The sequence below is a fragment of the Carcharodon carcharias genome, chromosome 2 (assembly GCF_017639515.1).
Source record: "Carcharodon carcharias isolate sCarCar2 chromosome 2, sCarCar2.pri, whole genome shotgun sequence".
Lineage (NCBI taxonomy): Eukaryota > Metazoa > Chordata > Chondrichthyes > Lamniformes > Lamnidae > Carcharodon > Carcharodon carcharias.
Genome location: NC_054468.1, coordinates 238,447,410 through 238,470,340, shown reverse-complemented (window position 1 = coordinate 238,470,340; position 22,931 = coordinate 238,447,410). Strand labels below are relative to the sequence as shown.

General features: G+C 53.3%; 1 protein-coding gene across 1 annotated transcript in view; it reads right to left on the bottom strand.

Annotated features, from left to right (window-relative positions):
- The window catches only part of LOC121289033 (EMILIN-1-like), a 137,012-nt gene extending 114,497 nt beyond the window's left edge, over positions 1–22,515 (bottom strand). Inside the window, exons 1-2 of the mRNA XM_041207952.1 lie at positions 22,483–22,515; positions 22,048–22,182 (exon numbers count right to left, since the gene is read on the bottom strand). Coding sequence (XP_041063886.1) covers positions 22,048–22,182; positions 22,483–22,515 — 168 coding nt within the window. The remainder of the gene's footprint in view (positions 1–22,047; positions 22,183–22,482) is intronic.
- Between the last annotated feature and the right edge of the window lie 416 nt (positions 22,516–22,931).

Genomic DNA, 22,931 nt, shown 5'->3' with positions numbered 1-22,931 from the left:
CCCCCCTCCCTCTCCCCCTTCCACCCTCCCTCTTCTTCTTCCCCCATCCTCCCCCTCTGCTTCCCCCTCCCCCTCTTCTTCCCCCCTCCCCCCTCTCTTCTTCCCCCCTCCTTCTTCCTGCCCCTTCCCCCCTCCCTCTTCCCCCCTCTTCCCACTCTTCCCCCCTTCTTCCCCACTCACTCTTCCCCTTCCCCCTTCCCCCCTCCCCCTTCTTCCCACTCCCCCCTCTTCTTCCCCATTACCCCTCCCCCTCTTCTTCCCCCTCTTCTTCCTTCCCTCTTCCCCCTCTTCTTCCCCTTCCCCCCTTCATCCTCCCCTCTTCTCCCACCCCCCTATTCTTCACCCCTCCCCCTCTTCTTCACCCCTCCCCTCTCTTCTTCCCGCTCTTCTTCCCCCACCCCTTCTTCTTCCCCCTTCCCCCTCTTGTTCCCCCTTTCTTCACCCTTCCCCCTCTTCCCCCTCCCCTTCTACCCCTCCTCTTCTTCCCCTCCTCCCCCTCTTCCCCTCCTCCCCCTCCCCTTCTTCCCCTCTTCTTCCCCCTCTTCTTCTTCCCCCTCCCACTTCTTCCCCCCCTCCCCTTCCCTCTTCTTCCCGTCCTCCCCCTCCCTCTTCTTCAACCGCCTTCCTCTTCTTCCCCCCCTCTTCTTTCCCCTCCCCCCTCTTCCCCCTTCCCCTTCTTCCCCCGTCCCCCTCCCCTTCTTCCCCCTCTTCCCCCCTCCCTCTTCTGCCCCCTCCCCATCCCCCCTCATCTTCCCCCCTCCCCTTCTTCCCCCACCCCTTCTTCCGCCTCTTCTTCTTCCCCCTCCCTCTTCTTCACCCTCCCTTCTCCCTCTTCCCACCTCTTCTTCCCCCCTCCTGCCCCTCCCTCTTCTTCCCCCCTCCTCCCCCTCCCTCTTCTTCTTCCCCCCTCCCTCTTTCTGCCCCTTCCCCCTCCCCCTCTTCCCAATCTTCCCCCCTCCCTCTTCCCCCCATTCTTCTTACCCTCTGCCTTTCCACCCCTTCCCCCTCCCTCTTCTTCCCCCCTCCCACTCCCCTCCCTTCCACCCTCCCTCTTCTTCTTCTCCCCCCCTCTTCCCCCTCTTCTTCTTCCCCCCACCCTCTTTCCACTCTTCCCCCTCCCTCTTCCCACTCTTCCCACCCTCCCTCTTCCCCCCTTCTTCTTCCCCCCTCTCTCTTCCCTTCTTCCCCCTCCCTCTCCCCCCTTCCCCCTTTCAACCCCCCCTTACTTCTTCCCCCCTCCTCCCCCTCCCCCTCCCCCTCTGCTTCCCCTCCCCCCTCTTCTTCCCCCCTCACCCCTCTTCTTCCCCCCTCACCCCCCTTCTGCCCCCTCTTCCCCCCATCCCCCTCTTCTTCCCCTGTCGCCCCTCTCCCCCTCTTCTTCCCTGTCCCCCCTCTTCTGCCTTCCCACTCTTCTTCCCACCTCTTCTTCCGCTCTCTCCCTCTTCTTCGCCCCATCCCCCTTCTTCTTCCCTTTCCCCCTCTTCTTCCCCCGCCCCCTCTTCTTCCCACCTCTTCTTCCCTCTTCCCCCCACTTCATCCCCCCTCTCCCTCTTCTTCCCCCTCTGCTCCCCCCTCACCCTCTTCTTGCCCCCTCCCCCCTCTTCTTCCCCCCACCCCTTCCCCCCTCTTCTTACCCCCTCCCCTCCTCTTCCCCCTCTTTTCCCCCCTTCCCTCCTCTTCCCCCTCTTCTTCCCCATCCCTCCTCTTCTTCCCCCCCTTTCCCCTCCCCTTCTTCCCCCTCCCCTTCTTCCGCCCTCCCCCCTCTTCTGCCCCCCTCCCTCCTACCCCCTCTTCTTCCCCCTCCCTCCTCCCCCTCTTCTTCTTCCCCCCTCCTTCCCCTCCCTCTTCTTCCCCCTCCTCTTCTTCTTCCCACTCCCTCTTTCCACCCCTTCCCCCCCTTCCCCCCTCTTCTCCCCTTCCCCCATTCTTCTTCCCCCTCCCTCTCCACCCCTTCCCCCTCCCTCTTCTTACCCCCTCCCTCTCCCCCCTTCCACCCTCCCTCTTCTTTTCCCCCCCTCCTTCCCCTCCCCCTCTGCTTCCCCACTCTCTTCCGCCGTCCCCTCTTCCCCCTCCCCCTCCCCTTCTTCCCCCTCTTCTTCCCCCCCCCCTCTTCCCACTTTTCCCCCTCCCTCTTCCCCCCTGCTTCTTTCCCACTCCCTCTTCCCCCTTCCACCCTCCCTCTACTTCTTCCCCTCTCCCTCTCCTCCCCTTCCCCCATTCCATCTCCCTCTTCTTCCTCCCCCCTCCTCCCCCTCCCCCTCTCCTTCCCCCCTTCGTCCCCCGCACCTCTTCTTCCCCCCTCTTCTTCCCACTCCCCCCTCTTCTTCCCCCTTACCCCTCCCCCTCTTCTTCCCGCCCTCTTCCCCCTCTTCCTCCCCCTCCCCCCTTCATCCTCCCCTCTTCTCCCTCCCCCCTCTTCTTCACCCCTCCCCCCTCTTCTTCACCCCACCCCTTCCCCCCTCTTCTTCCCCCTCCCTTCCTCTTCCCCCTCTTTTTCCCCCTTCCCTCCTCTTCCCCCTCTTCTTCCCCATCCCTCCTCTTCTTCCCCCCCTTTCTTCCCCCCTCCCCCCTCTTCTGCCCCCCTCCCTCCTCCCCCTCTTCTTCTTCCCCCCTCCTGCCCCTCCCTCTTCTTCCCCCTCCTCTTCTTCTTCCCACTCCCTCTTTCCACCCCTTCCCCCCCTTCCCCCCTCTTCCCACTCTTCTCCCCTTCCCCCATTCTTCTTCCCCCTCCCTCTCCACCCCTTCCCCCTCCCTCTTCTTACCCCCTCCCTCTCCCCCCTTCCACCCTCCCTCTTCTTTTTCCCCCCTCCTTCCCCTCCCCCTCTGCTTCCCCCCTCTCTTCTGCCGTCCCCCTCTTCCCCCTCCCCCTCCCCTTCTTCCCCCTCTTCTTCCCCCCCCTCCTCCCACTTTTCCCCCTCCCTCTTCCCCCCTGCTTCTTTCCCACTCCCTCTTCCCCCTTCCACCCTCCCTCTACTTCTTCCCCTCTCCCTCTCCTCCCCTTCCCCCATTCCATCTCCCTCTTCTTCCTCCCCCTCCTCCCCCTCCCCCTCTCCTTCCCTCCCTTCGTCCCCCGCACCTCTTCTTCCCCCCTTCTTCCCACTCCCCCCTCTTCTTCCCCCTTACCCCTCCCCCTCTTCTTCCCACCCTCTTCCCCCTCTTCTTCCCCCCTCCCCCCTTCATCCTCCCCTCTTCTCCCTCCCCCCTCTTCTTCACCCCTCCCCCTCTTCTTCACCCCTCCCCTCTCTTCTTCCCGCTCTTCTTTCCCTCTCCCCTCTTCTTCCCTCCACTTCTTCCCCTCCCCCTCTTCTTCCTACCTCTTCTTCCCCACCTCTTCTTCCCCCTTCCCCCTCTTGTTCCCCCCATCTTCACCCTTCCCCCTCTTCTACCCCCTCTTCTACCCCTCCTCTTCTTCACCTCCTCCCCCTCTTCTTCCCCCCTCCCTCTTCTTCCCCCCTCCCTCTTCCCCCTCCTCCCCCGTCCTCCCCCCTCCCTCTTCTTCTTCAACCGCCTTCCTCTTCTTCCCCCCTCTTCTTTCCCCCTTCCCCCTCTTCCCCCTTCCCCCTTCTTCCCCCGTCCCCCTCCCCTTCTTCCCCCTCTTCCTCCCCCCTCACCCCTCTTCCCCCCTCCCTCTTCTTCCCCTCCCTCTTCTGCCCCCTCTCCATCCCCCCTCTTCTTCCCCCTCCCCTTCTTCCCCACCCCCTCTTCTTCCGCCTCTTCTTCTTCCCCCCTCCCTCTTCTTCCCCCTCCCTCCTCCCTCCTCCCTCTCCCCCCCTTTTCTTCCCCCCCTCCTGCCCCTCCCTCTTCTTCCCCCCTCCTCCCCCTCCCTCTTCTTCTTCCCCCTCCCTCTTTCTGCCCCTTCCCCCTCCCCCTCTTCCCACTCTTGCCCCCCTCCCTCTTGCCCCCATTCTTCTCACCCTCTCCCTCTCTGCCCCTTCCCCCTCCCTCTTCTTCACCCCTCCCTCTCCCCTCCCTTCCACCTTCCCTCTTCTTCTTCTCCTCCTCTTCTTCCCCCCTCCCCCCTCTTCCCCCCTCCCTCTTCCCTTCTTCCCCCTCCCTCTCCCCCTTTCCCCCCTTCAACTCTCACTCTTCTTCTTCTCCCCTTCTCCCCCTCCCCCTCTGCTTCCCCCCTCCCCCTCTTCTTCCCCTCCCCCCTCTTCTTCCCCCCACTTCTTCCCCCCCACCCCTCTTCTTCCCCCATCACCCCCTTCTGCCCCCCTCTTCCCTCCTTCTGCCCTCTTCTTCTTCCCCTGTCACCCCTCTCCTTCCCCGTCGCCCCTCTCCCCCCCTTCTTCCGTGTCCCCCCTCTTCTGCCCCCTCCACACTCTTCTTCCCACCTCTTCTTCTGCCCCCTCCCTCTTCTTCGCCCTGTCCCCCTTCTTCTTCCCCTTCCCTCTCTTCTTCCCCTGCCCCCTCTTCTTCCCGCCTCTTCTTCCCCGTCCCTCTTCCCCCTCCCCCCTCTTCCTCTCACCTCTTCTTCCCCGTCCCCCTCTTCCCCCTCTTCTTCCTACCTCCCCCCTCTTCTTCACGCCTCTTCTTCTGCCCTCCTCCTCTTCTTACCCCCGTCCCCCTTCTTCCTCCCCCCTCCCCCCTCTTCTTCCCACCTCCCCCCTCTGCTTCCCCTTCCCCCTTCTTCCCCCGGCCCCCTCTTCTTCCTCCTCCCCCCATTCTTCCCGCCTCTTCTTCCCCCTCCCCCTCTTCCTGCCTCTTCTTCCCCTTCCCTCTCTTCTTCCCTTCTTCCTCTTCTTCCCACTCCCCCCTCTTTTTCCCCCTTACCTCTCCCCCTCTTTTTCCCCTCTCCTTCCCGCCTCTTCTTCCCCTCCCCCTCTTCTTCTCGCCCTTCCCCTCTTCTTCCCCTCCCCCTCTTCCCCCTCCCCCTCTTCTTCCCACTCCCCCTCTTCTTCCCCCTCCCCCTTCTTCCCCCCTCCCCCTCCTCTCCCCCACCTCTTCTTCCCCATTCCCCCTCTTCTCCCCTCCTCTTCCCCCTCCCCTTCTACCCAACCCCTTCCCCCCTCCCCTTCTACCCCTCCTCTTCTTCCCCTCCTCCCCTCCTCCCCCTCCCCTTCATCTCCTCTTATTCTCCCCTCGCCCCTCTTCTTCTGCCTCTTCTTCTTCCCCCTCCCTCTTCTTCCCCCTCCCTCTTCCCTCCTTCCCCCTTCCTCTTCCCCACTCCTCCCCCCTCTTCTTCTCCCCCCTCCCTCTTCTTCCCCCCCTCTTCCCCCTCTTCTTCTTCCCCCCCTCCTGCCCCTCCCACTTTTCTTCCCCCTCCCCCTTTCTGCCCCTTCCCCCTCCCTCTCCCCCACCTTTCACCCTCCCTCTTCTTCTTCCCCCCTCCTCCCCCTCTTCTTCCCCCCTCCCCCCTCTTCTTCCACCTCCCCTCTCTTCTCCCTCTTCTTCTTCCCCCCTCCCTCTTCCCACCCTCCCTCTTCCCTTCTTCCCCCTCCCTCCTCTTCAAGCTTCCCTCTTCTTGTTCCCCCCTCCTCCCCCTCCCCCTCTGCTTCCCCCCTCCCCCTCTCCTTCCCCCCACTTCTTCCCCCCTCACCCCTCTTCTTACCCCTTCCCCCCTCTTCTTCCCCGTCCCCCTCCCCTTATTCCCCCTCTTTCTCCCTATTCCCCTTTCCCCCTCCCTCTTCTGTCCCCTCCCCATCCCCCCCTTCTTCCCCCTCCCCCACTTCTTCCCCCTATTCTTCGCCTCTTCTTCCCCCTCCCTTCTTCCCCCCCTCTTCCCCATCCCCCCTCCCCCTCTTCTTCTCCCTCTTCTTCCCCCCTTCACCCCTTCCCCCTCTTCTTCCCCCCTCCCCCTCCCCTCTTCTTCCCCCTATTCCCCCTCCCCCTCTTCTTCCCCCCTCCCCCTCCCCCTCACACCTCTTCATTCCCCCTCCTCCCCCTCTTCTTCCCCCTCCCCTCTTCTTCCCCCCTCCCCCCTCTTCTTCCCTTCTTCCCCCTCTTCTTCCCCCTTCACCCCCTCCCCCCTCTTGTTCCCCCCTACCCCCTCTTCCCCCTCCCCCTTCCCCCTCCTGTCTTCTTCCCCCCTTCCCCCTCCGCATCTTCTTCCCCCTCCCCCTCTTTCCCCGCCCTCCCCCTCCCTCCCCGCCCTCCCCCCTCCCCTTTCCCCCTCTTCTTCCCCCTCCCCCCTCTTTTCCCCCCTCCCTCTTCTTCCCCCCCTTCTTTCCCCCTCCCCCTCTTCTTCCCCCTCCTCCCTCTTCTTCCCGCCTCTTCTTCGCCCATCCCCCTTCTTCTTCCCCCCTCCCCCTCTTCTTCTCCCCCTCTTCTTCCGCCTCTCCGCTCTTCTTGCCCTCTTCTCCCCCCCTCCCCTCTTCTTCCCCTCTCCTCCCTACCCCCTCTTCTTTCCCACTCCCCCTCTTCTTCCCCCCATCTTCTTCCCCCTCCCCCCTCTTCTGCCCCTCCCCCCCTTCTTCCCCCCATCTTCCCTCCAGCCCCTTTTTCTTCCCCCTCCCCCTCTTCTTCCCACCCTCTTCTTCCCCCTCCCCCTCTTCTTCCCCCTCCCCCCTCTTCTGCCCCCCCTCCCCCCTCTTCCTACCCCCCTCTTCTTCCCTCCGGCCTCTTTTTCTTCCCCCCCACTTCTTCCCCCCTCCCCCCTCTTCTTCCCGCCTCTTCTTCCCCCTCCCTCCTCTTCTTCCCCCTCCTCCCTCTTCTTCCCGCCTCTTCTTCCCCCTCCTCCCTCTTCTTCCTGCCTCTTCTTCCCCCTGCCCCTCTTCTTCCCCCTCCCCCTCTTCTTCCCACCTTCTTCTTCTCCTCCCCCTCTTCTTTCCCCCTCCCCCTCTTCTTCCCGCCTCTTCTTCCCCCTCCCCCCTCTTCTTCCCCCTCCTCCCTCTTCTTCCCGCCTCTTCTTCCCCCTCCTCCCTCTTCTTCCTGCCTCTTCTTCCCCCTGCCCCTCTTCTTCCCCCTCCCCCTCTTCTTCCCACCTTCTTCTTCTCCTCCCCCTCTTCTTTCCCCCTCCCCCTCTTCTTCCCGCCTCTTCTTCCCCCTCCCCCCTCTTCTTCCCCCTCCTCCCTCTTCTTCCCGCCTCTTCTTCCCCCTCCTCCCTCTTCTTCCTGCCTCTTCTTCCCCCTGCCCCTCTTCTTCCCCCTCCCCCTCTTCTTCCCACCTTCTTCTTCTCCTCCCCCTCTTCTTCCCCCTCCCCCTCTTCTTCCCACCTTCTTCTTCCCCCTCCTCCCTCTTCTTCCTGCCTCTTCTTCCCCCTGCCCCTCTTCTTCCCCCTCCCCCTCTTCTTCCCACCTTCTTCTTCTCCTCCCCCTCTTCTTCCCCCTCCCCCTCTTCTTCCCACCTTCTTCTTCCCCCTGCCCCTCTTCTTCCACCCACCCCCTCCCCCTCTTCTTCCCCCTCTTCTTCCCCACTCCCCCCTCTTTTCCCCCTCCTCCCTCTTCTTCCCGCCTCTTCTTCCCCCTGCCCCTCTTCTTCCCCCTCCCCCTCTTCTTCCCACCTTCTTCTTCTCCTCCCCCTCTTCTTCCCCCTCCCCCTCTTCTTCCCACCTTCTTCTTCCCCCTGCCCCTCTTCTTCCCCCTCCTCCCTCTTCTTCCTGCCTCTTCTTCCCCCTGCCCCTCTTCTTCCCCCTCCCCCTCTTCTTCCCACCTTCTTCTTCTCCTCCCCCTCTTCTTCCCCCTCCCCCTCTTCTTCCACCTTCTTCTTCTCCTCCCCCTCTTCTTTCCCCCTCCCCCTCTTCTTCCCGCCTCTTCTTCCCCCTCCCCCTCTTCTTCCCCCTCCTCCCTCTTCTTCCCGCCTCTTCTTCCCCCTGCCCCTCTTCTTCCCCCTCCCCCTCTTCTTCCCCCTTCTTCTTCCCCCTCCCCTCTCCCCCGCTCCCCTCTTCTTCCCCCTCTCCGCTCTTCCTCCCCTTCCCCCTCTTCCCCCCATTCTTCTCCCCTCTCCCCCTCTTCTCCCCCCCACTTCTTCCCCCCCCCTCCCTCTCTTGCCCCCTTACCTGTGTCTGCTGGTGGCTCGCACCCCGGGGTTGTGCTGGGCGGACATGCCGGAGTAAAGGGGGTATCTCTGGGGGTAATTGGCCCCCGCAGCGCCGAGCGAGAAGGACAGAATCCAGAGAGCGTGACAGAAATTCATGGTCAGCATTCCGGGCAAGGCAGCAACTTCAACCCCCCCAAAACCACCCCCCAAAAACACCCCCCCCCGCCCCCCCAAAAATAGACAATCCCCCACCCTCCGGCTCGACTTCAATTCGGATCGAGTCTCAATCCCCGGATCCGGGTTGACCCGCTCCTACCAGCGGCTCCTTAAAGCGGGTCAGACAAGCACATTCCAGCCGGACTCCGGGGACAAGGGCAACTTTATCCCAAATTTGGAGAAAGTTTGGAGTCTTTCCTCAGATCCTGCATCGATTTTTCATCCAATTTCGGCCTGAACCTTCGCCCTCTCTATCTCTCTATCTCTCTTTCTCTTTCTCCCTCCCTCTCTCTATCTCTCTATCTCTCTTTCTCTTTCTCCCTCCCTCTCTCTATCTCTCCTTCTCTCTCTCTCTCTCTTTCTCTTTCTCCCTCCCTCTCTATCTCTCTATCTCTCTTTCTCTTTCTCCCTCCCTCTCTCTATCTCTCCTTCTCTCTCTCTCTCTCTTTCTCTTTCTCCCTCCCTCTCTATCTCTCTATCTCTCTTTCTATTTCTCCCTCCCTCTCTCTATCTCTCCTTCTCTCTCTCTCTCTCTCTCTCTCTCACATCTGGAGCTGGTTACTCTCAGACTCCGGAATGTTAAATATTATCTCGCTGCCAAAACTTCGTTTTATTCTCGGGAAGGCTGAGCACAGCCCATAGTTCAGAGCTGTTCCAATCAACACAAACTACCCCCTTCCCCCCTCCCCCCCGTACCTCAACTGCCCCACCCCCCCTCCACTCGCCCTCTCCCCTACCTCCTCCCTTCTCCCCATGTCTGCCCTCTCTTACTCCTCTCTACTCCTGACCCCCACTCTCTCTCTCTGACTCCCACTCTCCCTCTCCCCATCTGACCCCCACTCTCCCTCTCCCCCTTGACCCCCACTCTCTCTCTCTCTGACTCCCACTCTCCCTCTCCCCATCTGACCCCCACTCTCCTTCTCCCCTTTGACCTCCACTCTCCCTCTGACCCCAAATCTCCCTCTTCCCCTCTGACTCTCCCTCCTCCCTTCTGAACCCCATTCTCCCTCTGACTCTCCCTTTGACCCCCACTCTCGCTCTGACCCCCACACTCCCTCATCCCGCCTGACTCTCCCTCCTCCCGTCTGACCCCCACTATCCCTCATCCCCTAATCTCCTCTGTCTCTCTCCCTCACTTCGCCTTTCCCTCTACCACTGCCCGCTCTCCCTCAGCCCCTCTTTCTCCCTCTCACCCTGCCCTCTCACTTTCCCAATCCCCGACCCTGTCTACCTGGCCTCTCCATCAATGTCTGAACGATTAAAACTGGGACATGCAAGAGGCCAGAATTGGGAAAGCAACAGAAATCTCAGAGAGTTGTCGGGCCTGCAGGAGGTTACAGAGATAGGGAGGGTTGTAGGGGCTGGAGGAGGTTACAGAGATAGGGAGGGTTGTAGGGGCTGGAGGAGGTTACAGAGATAGGGAGGGTTGTAGGGGCTGGAGGAGGTTACAAGATAGGGAGGGTTGTCAGGCCTGGAGGAGGTTACAGAGATAGGGAGGGTTGTAGGGGCTGGAGGAGGTTACAGAGATAGGGAGGGTTGTTGGGGCTGGAGGAGGTTACAAGATAGGGAGGGTTGTAGGGGCTGGAGGAGGTTGCAGAGATAGGGAGGGTTGTAGGGGCTGGAGGAGGTTACAGAGTTAGGATTTTTTTTAGATATATAAAGGGTAAGAGAGAGGCAAAAGTGGACATTGGGCCGCTGGAAAATGACGCTGGAGAAGTAGTAGTGGGGAACAAAGAAATGGCGGAGGAACTGAATAGGTACTTTGCATCAGTCTTCACGGTGGAAGACAAGAGTGACATCCCCAAAGTTCAAGAGATTCGGGGGGGGTGCAGAGGTGAGTATGGTGGCCATTACCAAGGACAAGGTGCTAGGAAAACTGAAAGGTCTGAAGGTGGATAAATCACCTGGACCAGATGGATTACACCCCAGAGTTCTGAAGGAGATAGCTGAAGAGATAGTGGAGGCGTTAGTGGTGATCTTTCAGGAATCACTGGAGTCAGGGAGGGTCCCAGAGGACTGGAAAATCGCTAATGTAACCCCCCCTGTTTAAGAAGGGAGTGAGGCAAAAGATGGGAAATTACAGGCCGATTGGCCTGACCTAGGTCATTGGTAAGATTTTAGAGTCATTATTAAAGATGAGATTTCAGAATACTTGGAAGTGCATGGTAAAATAGGGCAAAGTCAGCATGGTTTCATCAAGGGGAGGTCATGCCTGACAAATCTGTTAGAATTCTTTGAGTAGGTTAGACAAAGGAGAGCCAATGGATGTTATCTACTTGGACTTCCAGAAGGCCTTTGACAAGGTGCCGCACAGGAGGCTGCTCAGTAAGATAAGAGCCCATGGTGTTAGAGGCAAGGTACTAGCATGGATAGAAGGTTGGCTGTCTGGCAGGAGGCAGAGAGTGGGGATAAGGGGGTCCTTCTCAGGATGGCGGCCGGTGACTAGTGGAGTTCCGCAGGGGTCAGTGTTGGGACCACAACTTTTCACTTTATACGTTAATGATCTAGATGAAGGAACTGAGGACATCCTGGCTAAGTTTGCAGATGATACAAAGATAGGTGGAGGGACAGGTAGTATTGAGGAGGTGGGGAGGCTGCAGAAGGATTTGGACAGATTAGGAGAATGGGCAAAGAAGTGGCAGATGGAATACAACGTGGGGCAGTGTGAGGTCATGCACTTTGGTAGGAAGAATTGAGGCGTAGACTATTTTCTAAATGGGGAGAGAATTCAGAAATCTGCAGTGCAAAGGTACTTGGGAGTCCTAGTCCAGGATTCTCTTAAGGTTAACTTGCAGGTTGAGTCGGTAGTTAGGAAGGCAAATGCAATGTTGGCATTTATTTTGGGAGGACTAGAATATAAAAGCAGGGATGTGCTGCTGAGGCTTTATAAGGCTCTGGTCAGACCACATTTAGAATATTGTGAGCAATTTTGGGCCCCGTATCTCAGGAAGGATGTTCTGGCCCTGGAGAGGGTCCAGAGGAGGTTCACAAGAATGATCCCAGGAATGAAAGGCTTAACATATGAGGAACGTTTGAGGACTCTGGGTCTATACTCGATGGAGTTTAGAAGAATGAGGGGGGATCTGATCGAAACTTACAGAATACTGAAAGGCCGGGGTAGAGTGGACGTGGGGAAGATGTTTCCATTAGTAGGAGAGACTAGGACCTGAGGGCACAGCCTCAGAGTAAAGGGAAGACCTTTTAGAACAGAGATGAGGAGAAACTTCTTTAGCCAGAGAGTGGTGAATCTATGGAATTCATTGCCACAGAAGGCTGTGGAGGCCAGGTCATTGAGTGTATTTAAGACCGAGATAGATAGGTTCTTGATTGGTAAAGGGATCAAAGGTTACAGGGAGAAGGCGGGAGGATGGGGTTGAGAAACTTATCAGCCATGATTGAATGGCGGAGCAGACTCGATGGGCCGATTGGCCTAATGTCTGCTCCTATGTCTTATGGTCTTATGGAGGGGTGTAGGTGCTGGAGGAAGTTACAAAGATAGGGAGGGTTGTCGGGGCTCGAGGAGGATTCAGAGATGGGGAGGGTTGTAGGGGCTGGAAGAGGTTACAGAGATAGGGAGGGTAGTAGGGGCAGGGGGAGATTGCAGAGATAGGGAGGGGTGTATGGGCTGGAGGAGGTTAGAGCAATAGGGAGGGGTATAAGGACGCGAGGAGGTTACAGTGATAGGGAAGGGTGTAAGGACAGTGGGAGGTTACAGAGATAGGAAGGGGTGTAGGGGCAGGAGGAAGGTACAGAGATAGGGAGGGTTGTAGGGGCAGGAGGAAGTTACAGAGATAAGGAGGGGTCTAAGGACAGGAGGAGGTTACAGTGATAGGGAAGGGTGTATGGGCTGGAGGAAGTTACAGAGATAGGGAGGGGTACAAGGACAGGAGGAGGTTACAGTGATAGGGAAGGGTGTAAGTACAGGGGGAGGTTACAGAGATAGGAACGGTTGTAGGGGCAGGAGGAGGTTACAGAGATAAGGAGGGGTGTAGGGGCTGGAGGAGGTTACAGAGATAGGGAGGGGTATAAGGACAGGAGGAGGTTACAGAGATAGGGAAGGGTGTATGGGCTGGAGGAAGTTACAGAGATAGGGAGGGGTGTAAGGACAGGAGGAGTTTACAGAGATAGGAAGGGGTGTAGGGGCAGGAGGAGGTTACAGAGATAAGGAGGGGTTTCGGGGCTGGAGGAGGTTACAGAGATAGGGAGGGTTGTAGGGGCAGGGGGAGATTACAGAGATGGAGAGGGTTGTAGGGGCTGGAGGAGGTTACAGAGATAGGGAGGGTTGTAGGGGCTGGAGGAGGTTACAGAGATGCGGAGGGTTGTAGGGGCAGGAGGAGGTTACAGAGATAGGGAAGGGTGTATGGGCTGGAGGAAGTTACAGAGATAGGGAGGGGTGTAAGGACAGGAGGAGGTTACAGAGATAGGAAGGGGTGTAGGGGCTGGAGGAAGTTACAGAGATAAGGAGGGGTTTCGGGGCTGGAGGAGGTTACAGAGATAGGGAGGGTTGTAGGGGCTGGAGGAGGTTACAGAGATAGGGAGGATTGTAGGGCTGAAGGAGGTTACAGAGATGCGGAGGGTTGTAGGGGCAGGAGGAGATTACAGAGATAGGGAGGGTTGTAGGGGCAGGAGGATGTTACAGAGATGGGGAGGGTTGTAGGGGCTGGAAGAAGTTACAGAGATAGGGAGGGTTATAGGGGCTGGAAGAGGTTACAGAGATAGGGAGGGTTGTAGAGGCAGGGGGAGATTGCAGAGATAGGGAGGGGTGCAGGGGCCGGAGGAGGTTACAGAGATAAGGAGGGGTTTAAGGACAGGAGGTGGTTACAGAGATGGGGAGGGTTGTAGGGGCTGGAGGGAGTTACAGAGATAGGGAGGGGTGTAGGGACTGAAGGAGGTTAGAGCGATAGGGAGGGGTATAAGGACAGGATGAGGTTACAGTGATAGGGAAGGGTGTAAGTACAGTGGGAGGCTACAGAGACAGGAAGGGGTGTAGGGGCAGGAGGAGGTTACAGTGAAAGGGATGGATGTATGGGCTGGAGGAAGTTACAGAGATAGGGAGGGGTGTAAGGACAGGAGGAGGTTACAGAGATAGGAGGGGGTGTAGGGGCTGGAGGACGTTACAGAGATAAGGAGGGGTTTCGGGGCTGGTGGAGGTTACAGAGATAGGGAGGGTTGTAGGGGCAGGAGGAGGTTACAGAGATAGGGAGGGTTGTAGGGTCTCGGGGAGGTTACAGAGATAGGGAGGGTTGTAGGGGCTGGGGGAGATTGCAGAGATATAGAGGGTTGTAGGGACTGGAGGAGGTTACAGAGATAGGGAGGGGTGTAGGGGCTGAAGGAGGTTAGAGCGATAGGGAGGGGTATAAGGACAGGAGGAGGTTACAGTGACAGGGAAGGGTGTAAGTACAGGGGGAGGTTACAGAGATAGGAAGGGGTGTAGGGGCTGGAGGAGGTAACAGAGATAAGGAGGGGTTTCGGGGCTGGAGGAGGTTACAGAGATAGGGAGGGTTGTAGGGGCAGGAGGAGGTTACAGAGATAGGGAGGGTTGTAGGGGCAGGAGGAGGTTACAGAGATAGGGAGGGTTGTAGGGGCAGGAAGAGGTTACAGAGATAGGAAGGGGTGTAGGGGCTGGAGGAGGTAACAGAGATAAGGAGGGGTTTCGGGGCTGGAGGAGGTTACAGAGATAGGGAGGGTTGTAGGGGCAGGAGGAGTTTACAGAGATAGGGAGGGTTGTAGGGGCAGGAGGAGGTTACAGAGATAGGGAGGGTTGTAGGGGCAGGAGGAGGTTACAGAGATAGGAAGGGTTGTAGGGGCTGGAGGAGTTTACAGAGATAGGGAGGGGTGTAGGGGCAGGAGGAGGTTACAGAGATAGGAAGGGTTGTAGGGGCAGGAGGAGGTTACAGAGATAGGGAGGGTTGTAGGGGCTGGAGGAGATTACAGATATAGGGTGGTCATAGAGTGAAGCCAATGGAGGAATTTGAAAACAAGGATGAGATTTTAAAAATGAAAGGTGCTGTTTGACCTTCCTATCTCAGTCATTTCTGTCGCCTGTGTCTGATTTTATGTAAGGGCTGAGAAACTCTTTCTGTTTGTTGTGAAATGTCCTCATGGTACGTTTACCAGAAGCTGATTAAACCTTGAGGGTGAGATTGTGAGAGCCTAGGCTCGATTCCCAGAATCACACGCCAGTCTTGGCCAGCACAACCCTTTCCTGATGAAGAGGGCCCCAGGGATCATTTGTGGAGCTTTGATCTGTGACCAAGAAGAACATTATCAGGATTGTAAGATCGCTAACCCAGGCAAAGACAGACATCCTGAGAGTCAGATCATTGAAAGATTGGCCCTAGTGGGACTCCCAACGAAGACCATAGAGTACAGCTCAACGCTTCCTGAGCCACATCTTCACTCTCCCTGTTCTACTCCCTCTATCCTGTTATATTGTCTCTTCACTATCCTTGCTTCTTACTGCACAGTCCCTGTTACATCCTCTCTTTCCAATGTCCCTGTTAAACTCTCTCTGCACCATCCCTCTCTCCATTGCCCCATTCCTTTCCCTCTCTCCCCAGTCCCGTTACATTTCCTCTCTTTAATGTCTCTTTTGCACTCCTTTTTCTGCCCCCCACCCCCCTCCCCCCATCCAGAGGCCATGCCTTATACATCTCCCCTTCTGGTTCAACCCCATCATTATCTTCCCAGATACCTCACCCCCACATATTGTTATTCCCATATTCCCCATCCTCATTCACCTGTTGTCTCCCCTTTTTCTCAATCCCACTCACCCAACTTCTCCCGTATATCTCACCCAAACATCCACTCTCCACATCCCTCAATGCCATCGACCCACCTTTTCCCCAGATCCTCCACCCACCTACCCAATGCATCACTACATTCCCAGCTGCTGTCAGACTTACCATCCCCTACACTTTAAGGATATTCTACCCGTCTTTGAATCCCCGGTAAACCAGGTTTTCCAATGTCTATATCTGAGTATTGCTGAGAAAAAGAGACTTTTTTTGTTGAAGCTCTCCTTACGCTCATCAGGACAATTTGCAAGAATACCAAACGAAAGGGGAACAACAATTTATACTGTATGAGAAGAGAGTGCAGATTGGTTGGCAAATGGACTCTGATTGGGAGAGATTTTGCCATGGAGAATGCACCAGTTGATGGTGCTTGACAGTGAGCTTCCAAGCATTCTTTGAAATTTAAACCAGGCAGCTTGACGCTGATTGGTCAAGCATTGTCCTGGGGTATGAACCAGCGAATGGCTGCTACTTATTTTGTTTAGCTGAAACAGGCATAATGTGTATACATATTCTTTCTGTTTGTAAAGAACAGGGCCCCGTGTATTAATATATCTAGCTTCCAGTATGACAAAAAATGCATGTTTTTTTCATCAGTACTCAAGTTCCGTACTACCAAACGATTATTTGAATGTCTATATCTGTTAGTGTTATGTAGATTCCATTCTCCCCTTTCCCAGTTTGTGTTGCTACACTAGACCCAGGTTCATAGGATCATAAGAAATAGGAATAGGAGTAGGCCATTTGGCCCATCAGGCTTCTCTGCCATTCAATAAGATCATGATCTGATTGTGGCCTTAACTGCATTTTGCCTGTGCCCCATAACCCTTGACCAAAAATCTAACTCAACCTTGAATATATTCAATGATCCAGCCTCTGCTGCTTACTGGGAAGAGAATTCCAAAACTTATCAAATCTCCAAAGGGAGAAGCTCTTCCTATCTCAGTCTTAAACGGGAGACCCCTTATTTTTAAACTGTCCTCCCAGGTCTAGATTCCACCATAAGGGGAAACATCCCCTTAGCATTGAACCTGTCAAGAGCCCCTCAGAATCTTATATGTTTCAATAAGATCACCTCTTATTCTTCTAAACTCCAATGAGTTCAGGCCCGAATCAGCCTAGTGAACATTCTTTGGACTGCCTCCAATGCAAGTATATCTCTCCTTAAACAAGGAGACGAAAACTGTTTACAGTACTCCAGGTGCAGTCTCGCCAATGCCCTGTTTAGTTGTAGCAAGGCTTTCCTACTTTTATATTCTATCCCCCTCGCAATAAAGGCCAACATTCTATTCCCCTTCCTAAATACTTGCTGTATCTGCAAGCTAACCTTTTGTGATTTATGTACAAGGACACCCAGATCCCTCTGTACTGCAGCATTCTGCAGTCTCTCTCCATTTAAATAATATTCTGCTTTTCTATTCTTCCTACCAAAGTGGACAACCTCCCATTTTCCCACATTCCACTCCACCTGTCAGATTTTTGCCCACTGACCTAACCTGTCTATATCCCTTTGCAGACTCTTTACATCATCTTCACAACTTGTTTCCCCACCTATCTTTGCACCATCAGCAAATTTGGCTACACCTGGTTCCTTCAAGTCATTAAGAAATAGACCATAAATACTGAGGGACCAGCCCTGATCCCTGCGGCACTGCACTAGTTACAGTTTGCCATCCTAAAAATGACCCATTTATCCTGGCTGTATTTCCTGTTAGCTGGCCAGCCCTCTGTCCATGCTAAAATATCACCCCCAACACCATGAGCTCTTGTCATGTGCAGTGACCTTTTATTGAATGCCATTTGGAAATCCAAATATCCTACGCATACTGGTCCCCTTTCTGCATCCTGCTTGCCACATCCCCCAAGAGCAATATTAAATTTGTCAAACATGATTTCCAGTTCACAAAATCATATTGACTCTGCTTGATTGTATTGTAATTTTCTAAATGTCCTGCTATTACTTCCATATTAATAGAATCTGGCATTTTCCCAATTACAGATATTAGACTAAAGGGCCTAGTTTCCTGCTTTCTGTCTCCCTCCTTTCTTGAATGGTGCTGTTAGATTTGCAGGTTTCAAATCTGCTGGAGCCTTTCCAAAACCTAGGGAACTTAGTAAGGTTGCAACCACTATCTCTGCAGCCACTTCTTTTAAGTCCCTACAATGCAGGCCATCTGGTCCAGGGGACTTGTCAGCCTTTAGTCCCATTAGTTTTCCTAGTAGTTTTTCTCGAGCGATGGTGATTGCTTTAAGTTCACAGAATCTTTAAATTGTAGAATGAGGCCATTCAGCCCATTGAGTCTGCACTGGTTCTCTGAAATAGCATTCTACCTAGTCCCACTCCCCTGCCTTATCCCTGTAACGTGGCACATTCTCTCTTTTCAGGTAGTAATCCAATTCCCTATTGAATATCTCGATCAAACCTGCCCCCACCACCCTCTCAAGAAATTTGTTCCAGATTCCAAACACCCTCTGGGTGAAAAGTTTTTCCTCACATCACATTTACTCCTTTTGCCAATTATTTTGAATCTGTGCCCTCTAGTTCTTGATGTTCTCTTGAGTAGGAACAGTTTCTCACTGTTTACCCTGTCCATACCCCTCAGGATTTTGAATACCTTGATCAAGTCTCCTCTCAGCCTTCTTTTCTCCAAGGAAAACAGTCCCAACCTCTCCAATTTATCCTCATAATTACATTTCTTTATCGCTGCAATCATTCTTATGAATCTCCTCTGTACTCTCTCCAATTCCTCCACATCCTTCTACAAGTATGGTGCCCAGAACTGGACACAGTGCTCCAGATGAGGCTTAACTAGTGTCTTACCCACTGCTAGTGTTTTACCCTCCACTTCTCCAATATTCTTAGGGTGCTTTTTGTGTCTCCTACTGTGAAAAGATACAAAATACTTGTTCAAAGTCTCTGCCATTTATTTGTTTCCCATTATAGGAAGAGACAGTGGCATTGTGGTATTATCAGTGGACGTGTAATCCAGGGGTCCAGGTTAATCCCCAGGGAGCGTGGATTCCAGCTGGTGTAATTTCAATTCAATGAATAAAATCTGGAATTGGAAGTTACTCTCAGTAATGGTGGCCATGAAACTATTATCGATTGTCATAAAAACCCATCTGGTTCAGTAAAGTCCTTTAGGGAAGGAAATCTGCCATCCTTACCTGGTCTGGCAGGACCTCTAGGGTTGTAATCTCAGGATTACTCCCTGTACCACATGCCAGTGAGGCTAGAAATAGGAAGATAGTGCAGCTAAACATGTGGCTGACAGATGGTGTAGGAGGGAGGGTTTCCGATATCTGGATCATTGGGATCTCTTCCAGGGCAGGTGGGAACTGTACAAGAAGGACGGAGTGCACCTAAACTGGAAGGGCACCAATATCCTGGCTGCGAGGTTTGCTAGTATCACTCGGGAGTGTTTAAACTAGTCTGGCAAGGGGGATGGGAACCAGAGCAATAGGTCAGCAGATGAAATAAATGACTGGGAACCAGTGAAAATGGCCAGTAGGACTAAGAGGAAGGGCAGGCAGGGATAAATGACTGAACACAGTGGGACTGGGGGTCTGAAGTGCATTTGTTTCAACGCGAGAAGTATAACGGCAAAGCAGATGAGCTTAGAGCTGGGATTAGTACTTCGGACTATGATGTTATTGCTATTACAGAGACTTGGTTGAAGGATGGACAGGATTGGCAGATAAATGTTCCAGGATTTAGATGTTTCAGGCAGGATAGAGAGGGATGTAGAAGAGGTGGGGGAGTTGCACTGCTGGTTAAGGGGAATATCACAGCTGTACGACAGGAGGACACCTCGGTGGGCTCATGCAGCGAGGCAATATGGGTAGAGCTCCGGAATAGGAAGGGTGCAGTCACAATGTTGGCGGTTTACTATAGGCCTCCCAATTGCCGGCGGGAGATTGAGGTACAGTTATGTAGGCAGATTTTGGAATGATGTAAAAGCAATAGGGTTGTTGTGGTGGGTGATTTGAACTTTCCCTATATTGACTGGGAATCACTTAGTGCTAGGGGTTTGGATGGTGCAGAATTTGTAAGGTGCATTCAGGAGGGCTTCCTGAGACAATATGTAGATAATCCAACTAGGGAAGGGGCAATACTGGACCTGGTATTAGGGAATGAACCCGGCCAGGTGGTCAAAGTTTCAGTAGGAGAGCATTTCGGGAAAAGTGACCATAATTCAGTAAGTTTCAAGGTTCTGGTAGATAAGGATAACAGGAATCCTCGGGTTAAGGTGCTAACCTGGGGGAAGGTGAATTATAACAATATTAGGCAGGAACTGAGGAATCTAGACTGGAGGCGGATGTTTGAGGGCAAATCAACAACTGACATGTGGGGGGCTTTCAAACGTCAGTTGATAAGAATTCAGGACCTGCATGTTCCTGCTAGGATGAAGGATAAGCATGGCAAGTTTCAGGAACCTTGGATAACGAAGGATATTGTGAGATTAGTCAAAAAGAAAAGGGAAGCATTCGTAAGGGCTAGAAGGCTGGGAACAGATGAAGCCCATGGAGAATATAAAGAAAGTAGGAAGAAACTTAAGGAAGGAGTCAGGAGGGCTAAAAGGGGTCAAAAAAAGTCATTGGCAACCAGGATTAAGGAAAATCCCAAAGCCTTTTATACATATGTAAAAATCAAAAGGGTAGCCAGGGAAAGGGTAGAGGTGGGAATCTGTGTGTGGAGCCAGAAGAAATGGGAGAGATACTGAATGAATACCTCTCATCAGTATTCACCAAAGAGAGGGACTTAGCGGTCGATTTGTCTAGGGAAGAGTGTGTAGATAGCCTGGATCATGTTGAGATCAAAAAAGAGGAGGTGTTAGGCATCTTGAAGAATATTAAGGTGGATAAGTCCCCAGGGCCAGATGGGATCTACCCCAGAGTACTGAGGGAGGCAAGGGAGGAGATTGCTGGGGCCTTGACAGAAATCTTTGTATCCTCACTGGCTACGGGTGAGGTCCCAGAGGACTGGAGAATGGCCAATGTTGTTCCATTGTTTAAGAAGGGTAGCAGGGATAATCCAGGAAATTACAGGCCGGTGAGCCTTACGTCAGTGGTAGGGAAATTATTGGGGAAGATTCTTCGTGACAGGATTTACTACCATTTGGAAGCAAATAGGCATATTAGTGAGAGGCAGCATGGTTTTGTGAAGGGGAGGTCGTGTCTCACTAACTTGATCGAGTTTTCCGAGGAAGTGACAAAGATGATCGACGATGGAAGGGCAGTGGATGTTATATATATGGATTTCAGTAAGGCCTTTGACAAGGTCCCTCATGGCAGACTGGTACAGAAGGTAAAGTCGCACAGGATCGGAGGTGAGCTGGTAAGATGGATACAGAATTGGCTTGGTCATAGAAGACAGAGGGTAGCAGTGGAAGGGTGCTTTTCTGAATGGAGAGCTGTGACTAGTGGAGTTCCGCAGGGATCAGTGCTGGGACCTTTGCTGTTTGTAGTATACGTAAATGATTTGGAGGAAAATGTAACTGGGCTAATTAGTAAGTTTGCAGACGACACTAAGGTTGGAGGAATTGCAGATAGTGAAGAGGATTGTCAAAGGATACAACAGGATATAGATCGGTTGGAGACTTGGGTGGAGAAATGGCAGATGGAGTTTAATCTGGAGAAATGCGAGGTAATGAATTTTGGAAGGTCTAATACAGGCAGGAATTATACAGTAAATGGCAGAACCCTTAAGTGCATCGACCAGCAGAGCAATCTGGGTGTACAGGTCCACAGGTCACTGAAAGTGGCAACGCAGGTGGATAAGGTAGTCAGGAAGGCATGTGGCATGCTTGCTTTCATCGGCAGGGGTATTGAGTATAAAAGCTGGGAAGTCATGCTGCAGCTGTATAGAACCTTGGTTAGGCCACACTTGGAATATTGCGTGCAATTCTGGTCGCTACGTTACCAGAAGGATATGGAGGCATTGGAGAGGGTGCAGAGGAGGTTTACCGGGATGCTGCCTGGTCTGGGGGTTATTAGCTATGAGGAGAGGTTGGAGAAACTCGGATTGTTCTCACTAGAGCGACGGAGATTGAGGGGAGATTTGATAGAAGTTTATAAAATGATGAGTGGCATGGACAGAGTAGATAATCAGAAGCTTTTTCCCAGGGTGGAAGAGTCAATTACTAGGGGACATAGATTTAAGGTGAGAGGAGAAAACTTTAGAGGAGATGTACGGGGCAAGTTTTTTACACAGTGGGTAGTAAGTGTCTGGAATTCGCTGCCAGTGGAGGTGGTGGAAGCAGGTACGATAGTGGGGTTTAAGAGGCAGCTTGACAAATACATGAATAGGATGGGGATAGAGGGATACGGACCCCGGAAGTGCAAAATGTTTTAGTTTGATGGGCAATATGACCGGCGCAGGCTTGGAGGGCCGAAGGGCCTGTTCCTGTGCTGTACTTTCTTTGTTCTTTGTTCTTGTACATACTCCAGACGCACAGCAATATTAAAAGCAAAATACTGCAGATGCTGGAAATCTGAAACAAAAACAGAAGGTGCTACTCTTCTTCAGAGCAGCCCAAAAGCAGTCATGCAGACTCGAAACGTTAACTCTCTCTCTCCACAGAGGCTTTCAGATCTGCTGAGTTTTTCCAGCATTTTCAGTTTTTGTTCTACAGCAGTGTGGTTGACTCTGAACTGCCCAATGAACTGGCCGAGCAAACCACTCAGTTCAAGGGCAATTAGGGACGGGCAACAAATGCTGGTCTTGCCAACGATGCCCTCATCCCATGATATAAAGAAAAAATAAATAATTCCCCAGTCTCACCCTCTAAGGAACCAACGCCTACTTTATCTACTCTCTTTATATACTTGGGGAAGCTTTTAGTGACTGTTTTTATATTTCTTGCTAGTTTTCTCTCATATTCCAATTTTCTCTTTTTTTTTGGTCATTCTTTGCTAGTTTCTAACATTTTCCCCAAACTTCTGGCCTACCAGTGATCTTCACAGCCTTTTAATTTAACTTGTTTGGTTAGCCACAAATTGTGCATCCTTCTCATAGTCTTTCTTTCTCAATGAAACATCTTTGTTGAGAACTTTGAAATATCTGCTGAAATGTACATGACTGCTTCTCTACAGTCTTACCATGCAAACTATTTACCCCGTCCACTGCAGCCGACTGTGCCATTATACCTTTGTAATTGCCTTTATTCAAGTTAAAGACACCAGTTTTAGGCCCAAGCTTCTCATCATCAAACTGAGAGTAAAATTCTATCGTATTATGATCACTCTTACCCTTGAAATGAATTAATTGGTGTGGTACCAATTACTTTATCTGGAGCCTGTTCTACATTTCCACAAGAAAACATATGTTAATCTTAAACCCACTCCAGGTGAGGGCAGGATATGCCCAACTTCAACCCTAAAAGTTAATTCTCAGTTGGTTTCGTATGGGTTGAGCTATTCACCTGGAAGAGCAGGAGCTTCCTACATCCCTGGGACATACAGCTTCCTTCATTTGCCATGGATGATGCATCCTTCTCATGGAGTCTTTATTTCTCAATGGAATATATCTTTGTTGAGAGTTCCGAAATACCTCCTTAAATGTCTGCCACAGCTTCCCTGCCATCTTATCTTTGAACCTACTTTCATAGTTGACTTTGGTCAACTACGTCTTCATTCCCTTGTAATCACCTTTATTGAAATTTAAGACACTAGTTCCACTCCCACATTTCTCATCTTCTCTACAACTCTTATTATACAATCCTTCCCCTCTCCCCAGCCTGCGTCACTGCACTAGGCTCAGGACCCATTTGCCATGGTAAACGCTTCCTTATCTCCTGCTCCCTTGAATAAGCCCATTACTCAAGATCAGACAGGAGCCTCCAGCAAAAACAGTTCAGAAAACAGACACCTTCCCAGCACAAGGACCTGCGAATCTGGCAATTCAAAACAGATGGGAGCAGTGGAAGTCAAGTCAAAGCGAAAAACCTGAAAAAGAGTCAACCTTCAACACCAGTTAAACTCAACCCAGGGATCAGGGGC